This window comes from Balaenoptera physalus (genome assembly GCF_965194825.1).
Source record: "Balaenoptera physalus genome assembly, chromosome: 17".
Taxonomy (NCBI): Eukaryota; Metazoa; Chordata; class Mammalia; order Artiodactyla; family Balaenopteridae; genus Balaenoptera; species Balaenoptera physalus.
In genome coordinates, this window is record NC_138895.1 from 862,731 (window position 1) to 872,978 (window position 10,248).

The 10,248-nt window shown below is 43.0% G+C and overlaps 1 protein-coding gene across 14 annotated transcripts in view; it reads right to left on the reverse strand.

Moving 5' to 3' along the window:
- The window catches only part of PRKDC (protein kinase, DNA-activated, catalytic subunit), a 151,327-nt gene extending 141,253 nt beyond the window's left edge, over window positions 1-10,074 (reverse strand). For 12 of the 14 annotated variants that reach the window (XM_082433897.1, XM_082433904.1, XM_082433898.1 and 9 more), the window contains exons 1-7: window positions 9,868-10,072; window positions 7,973-8,049; window positions 7,777-7,869; window positions 7,401-7,475; window positions 6,543-6,651; window positions 6,009-6,121; window positions 5,818-5,917 (exon numbers count right to left, since the gene is read on the reverse strand). In XM_082433897.1, the coding sequence (XP_082290023.1) occupies window positions 5,818-5,917; window positions 6,009-6,121; window positions 6,543-6,651; window positions 7,401-7,475; window positions 7,777-7,869; window positions 7,973-8,049; window positions 9,868-10,021 (721 nt within the window). In that variant the 5' untranslated portion in view covers window positions 10,022-10,072. Of the gene's footprint in view, window positions 1-5,817; window positions 5,918-6,008; window positions 6,122-6,542; window positions 6,652-7,400; window positions 7,476-7,776; window positions 7,870-7,972; window positions 8,050-9,867 lie in introns of all 14 variants that reach the window. The other 2 variants (XR_014255729.1, XM_082433895.1) reach the window with 2 other exon arrangements.
- Window positions 10,075-10,248: the final 174 nt, after the last annotated feature.

Here is a 10,248-nt window from a genome sequence, read left to right on the forward strand (position 1 = left end):
CTCAGAAAACTATAAGACACTGATGAAAGAAATCAAAGATGACACAAACAGATGGAGACATATATCATGTTCTTGGATTAGAAGAATCAATACTGTGAAAATGACTACTACCCAAAGCATTCTACAGATTCAATGCAACCCCTATCAAATTACCAGTGGCATTTTTTACAAAACTAGAACAAAAAATCTTAAAATTTGTATGGAGACATAAAAGACCCCGAATAGCCAAAGCAGTCTTTTGAGGGAAAAAAACGGAGCTGGAGGAATCAGACTCCCTGACTTCAGACTATACTACAAAGCTACAATAATCAAGACAATATGGTACTGGCACAAAAACAGAAACACAGATCAATGGAACAGGATAGAAAGCCCAGAGATAAACCCACGCACCTATGGTCAACTAATCTATGACAAAAGAGGCAAGAATATACAATGGAGAAAAGACAGGCCTCTTCAATAAGTGGTGCTGGGAAAACTGGACAGCTACATGTAAAAGAATGAAATTAGAACACTCCCTAACACCATATACACAAATAAACTCAAAATGGACTAGAGACCTACATGTAAAACCGGACAGTATAAAACTCTTAGAGAAAAACATAGGAAGAACACTCTTTGACATAAATCACAGCAAGATCTTTTTTGATCCACCTCCTACAGTAATGGAAATAAAAACAGAAATAAACAAATGCGGCGTAATGAAACTTAAAAGCTTTTGCAAAGCAAAGGAAACTACAAACAAGATGAAAAGACAACCTTCAGGAGAATATATTTGCAAACGAATCAACAGACAAATCTCAGCAAACGAATCAACAGATAAATCAACAGCATTAATCTCCAAAATATATAAACAGCTCATGCAGCTCGATATTAAAAAAATGAACAACCCAATCCAAAAATGGGCAGAAGACCTAAATAAACATTTCTCCAAAGAAGACATACAGATGGCCAAGAGGCACATGAAAAGCTGCTCAATATCACTAATTATTAGAGAAATGCAAACCAAAACTACAATGAGGTATCACCTCACACCAGTTAGAATGGGCACCATCAGAAAATCTACAAACAACAAATGCTGGAGAGGGTGGGGAGAAAAGGGAACCCTTTTGCACTGTTGGTGGGAATGTAAATTGATACAGCCACTATGGAGAACAGTATGGAGATGCCTTACAAATTGAAAACAGAATTACCATGTGAACCAGCAATCCCACTACTGGGCATATACCCAGAGAAAGCCATAATTCAAAAAGACACATGCCCCCCCAATGTTCACTGCAGCACTACTTACAATAGCCAGGTAATGGAAGCAACCTAAATGCTCATCTACAGACAAATGGATAAAGAAGATGTGGTACATATATATGAAATACTACTCAGCCATAAAAAGGAACAAACTTGGGTCATTTGTAGAGACGTGGATGGATCTAGAGACTGTCATACAGAGTGAAGTAAGTCAGAAAGAGAAAAACAAATATAGTATATTAATGCATATATGTGAACCTAGAAAAATGGTACAGATGAACCGGTTTGCAGGGCAGAAAGAGATAAAGACATAGAGAACAAACGTACGGACACCAAGGGGGGTAAGCGGCAGAGGGGTGGTGGTGGTGGGATGAATTGGGAGATTGGGATTGACATATATACACCAATATGTATAAAATAGATAACTAATAAGAACCTGCTGTATAAAAAAATAAAATAAAATTCAAAAATTCAAAAACAAAAACCACCACAGGATCCAGCAATTTCACTTCTGTGTATTTACCCAAAGAAAACGAAAATACTAATTAGAAAAAATATATGCACTCCAGTGTTCAAAACAGCATTATTTACAACAGCAAAATATGGAAGCAGTCTAAGTGCCCATGGATAAATGAATGGATAAAAAAAATGTGGTGAATATTTATGTATATACATCTATTTGTAGGAATACTATTCAGCCATAAGAAACAAAGAAGTCTTGCCATCTGCAACTACATGGATGGGCCTAGAGAGTATTATGCTAAGTGAAGTAAGTCACACAGAAATACAAACACCACGTATTTGTCTCACTTATATGTGGAATCTAAAAAACAAATGAACAAACAAAACAGAAACAGACAGATACAGAGAGCAAACTGCATGTTGCCAGAGGGAATGGGGGTGGGAGGATGAGTGACACAGGTGAAGGAGATTAAGAGCCACAAACTTCCCATTGTGAAGTCGGTCAGTCACGAGGATGTGACACACAACATGGGGAATATAATCAATAATATCATAATAACTTCGTTTGGTGACATATGGTTACTAGTCTCGTCGAGGTGATCATTTCCAAAGGCATTTCATCGTCAGATCACTATGCTGTATGCCTGAAACTAACATAATATTGTATTGCAACTATACTTCATTTAAAAAAATAAAATAGGGAATTCTCTGATGGTTCAGTGGTTAGGACTCGGCACTTTCACTGCCAGGGCCCGAGTTCAATCCCTGGTCAGGGAACTTAGATCCTGCAAGCCGTGAGGCACGGCCAGAAAAAAAAAAAAAAGGAAAAAATAAAATAACATAAAGTCAAGGTGTCATCAGGGTGTGTTCTTTTCTAGAGGCTTTCAGGGCTGCCATCTCCTGACTCTAGAGGCTGCTCGTTCTCCTTGGCTCCAGGCTCCTTCTCCATCCTCAAAGCCAGCTTCTCCTGTCACAGGAACCATGCAGCCTCCCTCACCCCCATTTAAGTACCTTTGTGATCATACTGGGCCCACCTGGATAACCTCATCTCACAGTCAGGTGATGAGCAACCTTAATCCCGTCTGCAACCTGACTCCCCTTTGTGATATAACCTAAGTCACAGGTGCTGGGATTAGAATGAGGACGTCTTTGGAAGCCATTATTCTGCCCACCTTGCTACTTGAGTGACTTTGGAGAAGTTACTTAGTTCTAGTTTCCTAATCTATGAAACAAAGATATTATCACCTACCTTAGTGAGTTATTACAGGAATTTTCCTTGCAATATGAATAATCTTTAGCACACAGTAAATAAGCAGTAAGTGCTATTATTTTTCTTGTTCGCCAAACGTCAATTAATATAGGAAGCAAGAACAAAAAGAAATAAGCAACATTACCTGCCACCAAGGTCAAGTGACAAAATAAACATACAACCTGGTAGATTAAAAATACGTCACAGAAAGTGCTGTCACAGAGAGGACTACAGAAGCCCAAGGAAGTGACCCCCACAGGGAGAGCATAAAGGCTTCAGAAAACAGATCTTTGAGCAGGAACCTGACAGGGTGGGAAGCTGACCACAGACATGGATCAAAGAGAGAGGAGACCGAGGAAGGGAAAGCAGGTGGAGCTGCGCCAGTGTTCCTGGTCAGAGGCAACAAAGACGGGGTGAATAGGCACACTAGGCGGAAACATCCGAAACTGCCGTTTTCACAGGCCAAAATCACTGGATACTGGCAATTTCTTAAGTTTCGATTTAATAAAAGCAAACACATGCTGGAGATAGAAAAATTTGGCAATTATCTGAACAAAACACGGTAAGGAAGGGCAAACAGATTTTTTTCTTGTGAAGAATTTATGGGGTTAAAAGTTTTATTTGTCTTGTAAAAAGAAATGAATTTCCTAATGCTTATAATGCTGTCGTAGCTAGATTACCCTCTAAACTTTTAATTTTGAGATACTACATAAGAACACTACTGACAGCTATGTAGAAAACTGTATTAAACAGAGTTTAAAATCAATAGGTAAGGATTTCCAGCATAAGAATTACAAAATGCTAATGAAGGAAATCAAAGACGACCTAAATAAGGGAAGAGGTACACTGTGTTCCTGGATTGGAAGATTCAACGTGGTAAAGATATCAATTCTCCCCAAACTGATCTACCGGTTTAGCACAAGGACCACCAAAATCCAAGTAAGGTTTTTCACAGACACAGACCAACTTATTCTAAGACTGATGTGGAAAAGCACAGACTTTATAATACCAAAATGATTTTTAAAAGGAAGAATAAAATGCGAGGACTTAATGGCACCCGACATTTAAGGCTCACTATATAGTTATAGCAAAAAGACAGTGTGCTGTTGGCAGGGGAACAGACACACAGACCAACAGAAGAGAGAACCAAGGACTGACCCACACAAACGATTTTCTACACAGGCACACAACGATTCAGTGACCTGGCAATGATCTCCTGGAGATGGCACCAAAATCACAGGCAACCAAAGAAAAAACAGATAAACTGGACTTCTTCAAAATGAACAACTTTTGCACATCAAATGGCACAATCAACAGAGTGAAAAGGCAATCCATGGAATAGGAGAAAATATTTGCAAATCATGTATCTGATAAGGAACTGATACACAGAATATACAAATAACCCCTACAACTCAGTAACAAAAAGTCAAATGATCTGACTTTTTAAATGGGCAAAGAACTTGAATAGGCATTTCTCCCAAGAAGAGAGAGGGAGGGCAACAGGCACTTGTGAAAAAACTCAACACCATCAGCCATCAGGGAGATGCAGTGAGATACCACCTCACACCCACTACGATGGCTACAATCAAACAACAGAAAACAACAAGTACTGGTGAGGATGCGGAGAAACTGTACATTGCTGGTGGGAACGTAAATTAGTGCAGCCCCTGTGGAAAACACTAAGGCGATTACTCAAAAAATTAAATATAGAACTACCACATGGTCCAGCAAGCCCACTTCAGGGGATATACCTCCAAAATGAAAGCAGGTACTCCAGGTAGTTGCACACCCATTTTCCAGCAGCATTATTCACAATAGTCAAAAAGTAGAAGCAACCCAAGTGTTCACTAAGAGGGGAGGAGGGAGGAGGGAAGGAGGAGGGGAGGGGGAGGATGGAGGGGAGAAGGGGAGGGGGGAGGAAGGAGGGGAGGAGGGGGAGGGAGGAAAGAAGGAGGGGCAGGAGGGGGAGGAAGAAAGGAGGGGGAGGATGGAGGGGAGGGGGAGGAAGGAGGGGGAGCAGGGAAGGAGGGGGAGCAGGGGGTGGGGGAGGAGGGGAGGGGGAGGAGGGGGAGGAGGGGGAGGAGCGGGAGGGGAGAGGAGGGGGAAAGGAGAAGGATGGACGGGAGGAGGGGAGGGGGAGGAAGGGAGGAGGGGGAGGAGGGGGAGGTGGCTGTGGCCATAAAAGGGGAGCATGGGGCTTCCCTGGTGGCGCAGTGGTTGAGAATCTGCCTGCCAATGCAGGGGACACGGGTTCGAGCCCTGGTCTGGGAAGATCCCACAGGCCGCGGAGCAACTAAGCCCGTGAGCCACAGCTACTGAGCCTGCGCGTCTGGAGCCTGTGCTCCACAGCAAGAGAGGCCGCGACAGTGAGAGGCCCGCGCACCGCGATGAAGAGTGGCCCCCGCTTGCCACAACTGGAGAAAGCCCTAGCACAGAAACGAAGACCCAACATAGCAATCAATCAATCAATAAAAATAAATAAATCTTTAAAAAAAAAAAGGGGAGCCTTTTTTTTTGAAGGATCCTCCTGGTGACAGGCTGCTCAGTATCCTGGCTGCCATCGTGCATACACAAGTCCACACCTGCTAAAACTGCACAAAACTAAACCCAACACACAAATGTGTGCACACGAAGCACGTGGAACCTGAGCAAGGTCCACAGATTTTATCAGGCTGTGCTATCGTGCTACAGCTGTGACAGACGTCATCAGGAGACACCAGGTGAAGGACACATGGAATTTCTCTATTGTCTCTCCCAGGCGCATGTGAATCCACAACTGGTATAAAAGTTCAAAAAAATACACAGTAATTCATTTTAGACCAGTAGTTTTTGAATAAAGAAACTCAAGTGCCATCAAGCGATACCTTCTTCCATGGATTTAGTGAAGTTACACAGAAGCGAAGCCAGTCCTTTCAGACACCCTGCCAGAACCGGAAGTTTGGGCTCTCTCACGGTTGATGTCATCTGAAAGGAGAGTTTTAACAAGACATCATTAAAAGAGAAAAATTCACCAGATATATGTAAGCAGGAAAGAAGATCATAAAGTTTATCATACCTGGATCTTAAGTTCACCCAGAAAAGCCCGGAAAAGTTTATCTGAATTATTTACCATCTCACTAGGATGAACTTCGCCTAATACTCCTAGGAGCTCATATATCTTCTCTAAAACTGAAAAATAAATTTTAGACAAATTTAGGCCTAAAATCACTTAAATAAATTAAACAAAAATGCACAAATAAGAAAATGAAAGGATGTTTAGTTCAAAATAATTTCACGATAAGCCACACAAAATATCTAGTTTTATGTACTGAATCTTCCGTGATATGTTTTATGCAAATTTATTATTATAAACTAAATTACATTTGACATGCGTTGTGAGTTTTCTATTTAAAGAAATCTTTTGTAAAGATTAAAATTTTTATAAGAAGACTTCACACACTGTTTCTTGTCTCCATTTTGGTTTGTTTTCAGCAAAAAGAATTCATCTGTAAAGCATATAAATACCTTGGCAGAGAAAACCTAAGTTTTACACTAATAATTTTTTAATTTGTTAAAATATTTTTTTAAATAACATTTAAATACAGCTCACCTGTATCTGGTATTTTTGTTTTCAACGCAAGTTCTCCATAGAACTTGCTAAATAACTCTCCAACTCTAAATTCATCCATGAGGCTCGAACTTCTCAAAGTCTGAAGTAACTGAAAGAACACAAGGTAGCCGAGTGTACAGAGACAGCAGCAAAAAGGCTTCCATCTACCACACCTGCTCACACACAGCGGACTTCCACACCCACGTGTCTCTAGGGCACTCACTCTCCGCCTCTCAGGGCTCTTATCCAGCCACGTTATTTGGGAGGACGAATTGAGGTGGGTGGTGGAAAAACAGGGGCTACAAAGGGGAAGGGGAGGTAGACTTAATTTCACCTTCCCAAAAAAACTATACGATGACTAGACACATGTTCTCAGAGACATATTAAGACAAGGACCAACAAGACCCAAAGAAATTCTAAAAGAGAGACACATCTAAACAGATACCTAGATGAGAGTGAGCCCAATGACCACTTACATACAACACACAGACCCATCCCAGTGTAAGGTTTTAGGAAAACATTCAAAGACACAATGAGATGAGTTTTGGCAATTCTCAGCAGCGTTTAGGTTTTCACAGTAAAGGTAACGGAGTAATGGGGGGGCAGCCAATTCCTGAAACTCCGCGCTACCTTCCCTCCAGACCCCTCACAACCGAACTTCTCCCTCTGCTACCCAGAAGGGTGTGAGGGCAAAATACCAAGGCTGTTACTGGGTGATGGTTGGGAAACATGCATCTTCTCCACACGTCAATGTGATTCTACAACATCTCTCACCCAAAACATAACCCAAAACTCCAATTTTCAGTTCAAGATATATATTTAATAGAAAATACATGCACTTAGAAATATTTTAATTACCTTAATAAGAAGTTCTAGGGCTGGAATTTTACATTTAGCAGCTTTATCTTTTGTATAAACACTGGTACAAGTATTCTAGGTTTTAAAAGGAGACATAACAAAATCATTAATAAGACCTTAGTTCTTATAACTAAGACTTAACAGCTAAAACTATGCCTGGGAGGAGCGATACCAGTATATGATATATTACAATTTAATAGTTTTCCACAAGGGCTTTAGCTCATTAAATATGTTTAAAAATAGCCACTTAATTTCTAACACAATCAAGCAAAAATAAACTCCCCAACAAGAAAGGCAGAAATAAAATGAAGTTTAACTTACATCATAAGTTAAAAGGGACGTTGGTATATAACGAGGTATGTTTTTTCCTCCTTACCTTAATATCGAGAGAATAATGTGTGATCTTCTGGCCAATTTTCTCTAAGAAAACACATAAAAACTTTAGGGCTTCTTCTCTACAATCACGAAACTATAACAAAAGAAATAAACATTACAGAAACACGGCTAAGAAAAAAAGTCACCTCAACGTGAAGGAATATACTAGAAGAGCAAAATGAAAATCTTCAACTTACTTCATCAACGCTAAGTGATTTCCGAACAAATACAAGCAAACCAAAATCTTTGGAAAAAACTAAGGAAGTGTGTAATGCTGGAAAAAACAAACAAACAAAACAAATAAGAGAGCTGCCAAGGTACTCCATAAACCCACCCTAAAGGTGTTGCTTGTTTCTCAATTCGGCCTCTTAAGTGATAAAACACTAGCCTAAGGCTGCCGTATTTTGACAAGGAAAACGGGAAATTCTAGATGTTCCACAGCAATGAGGTAGGCAGAATAATGGCCCCAAAGATGCCAGAACCCTAATTCCTAGTGTCACACCCACCTGTGAATATGCTAACTTTACATGGCAAATGAAAATCAGGTTGCTAATCAGCTGACCTTAAACTGGTGAGCATCCTGGGCCATCAGGTGGGCCCAATGCAATCACAAGGGCCCTCACAAGTGGAAGAGGGAGGAAGGAGAGGGAGGACAGGAAAGCAGGACAGATTCCAAGCATGTCACTTGACCCTCTGCTGCTGGCTTTGAAGATGGAGGAAGGGGGAGGAGGGCAGCGTAATCCAAGAAATGCAGGCGTCTTCTAGAAGCAAGGAACGCCAGAAAGGAAAAAGGGACCTCAGTGCTACAACTGCAAGGAACCTGAATGAAAAAGGAAAGAATTCTCCCTCAGAGCCTTCAGAAAAGGAAAGTGGCCCTGCCTGCTGCCTTGGTTTCAGCTTGCTGAGACCCGTGCTGGGCTTCCAACCACACAACTATAAGACTAACAAACCTGCGCTGTTGTAAACACCAAGCCAGTGGTACGTTTTAGCACCAACAGAAAACTAGTACACTCCCCTATAATCTCTCAAGGGAAAGGACACACCCTGCATACGCAGAGTGAACCTGGAACTGCTTTACGGAAAGCTACTAAAGGAACAAAATAGAACTCCTAGAACTCACACTAGAAAGCATTTACACAATGCTGCTGCTGTTTGGTCGTTAATTTCCCCATTAGTACACCCCTGACAATATACAGGCACTGCAAAGCATCTTCTTCAAGACTTTTCTTACAGTATTTCTCCACCTTATTCAACAATGACTTTTTTAGGAAGAAAATCTCATCTACCTTCTAATTAAGCGGACACAACATGAAGAGTCTGCATACTTGCGGCTTTAAAAGGGAATAACACTGGGACTCCCTGGTGGCGCAGTGGTTAAGCATCCGCCTGCCGACGCGGGTTCGGGCCCTGGTCCGGCCCGTGCGCCACAACTACTGAGCCTGCGCTCTAGAGCCCGCGCACCTGGAGCCCGTGCTCCACAACAAGAGAAGCCACCGCAGTGAGAAGCCCGCGCACTGCAAGGAAGAGCAGCCCCCGCTCGCTGCAACTACAGAAAGCCCGCGCGCAGCAACGAAGACCCAATGCAGCCAAAAATAAACAAAAATTTAAAAAAAAATTTTTTAAAGATTCACTTTCCCTTTTTAAAAAAAAGGGAATATCACAGATGTTTTCACGCGATGACACATTTAAAAATGCTGAAATGAGGCACTTCTGCTGCAAAAGGAAAAGTTCTCATCCAGGCATAGCTAAAGAATTAAAAGAACAGCATGGCTTGCTTCTCAAAAGAAGGAACAGCAAACACAGGGGTTTGGAAAAGGTGCTGGTGGGTTTAGGCGACACTGAGGTGGAAGAAAATACTCTCCTCTCGTCCCTCCCCACCGTGGATAGCAATGATACCAAATTCGGGTCATTTTCACCACCTTTGGTTTTAAAATACCTTTCCTCTGCCGTTAAGAAAAGAGGCAGCTGACAAACCACTTTTACACACATCACAAATTCCGACCAGCCCGTTCAAGCACCGCCCGAGGCGTCCACGCCGGACCCGCAAGGGCTGCCGGGCTACGGGCTGTTGGAAGCCCGGAGCCGTACCCACCCAGCAGCGCAGGGCCGGAGCTCAGCACGCACTCCTGCCCCAGGCCCCGCAGCAGCTGACAACTGGCCACCGCCGCTCCGCAGCGGTCGGCCGCGGACAAGGACTCCTGTAACTGAAGCAGAGTAACCCGCACGCCAGACCCCGCGTCCGCCATGACGCCCAGCAATAGCCCCGCGCGTGCGCACACGCTACCCGGGCCCGCAAGCGCCTACGGGAACGGGGCGGGGGTCGGGGCTTCCGGCGCGTGCGCACAGTTGTCCGGGGCCCGGAAGTGCCCCTGAGGCAAGGGGGCGGGGTCCTGAGAGGGGCGGGGCCTTAGCAGGCGGAAGGGAGCGGGGTCCTCGGCGCGTGCGCACATGGGGAGCTGGTGCAGAAGTGCTC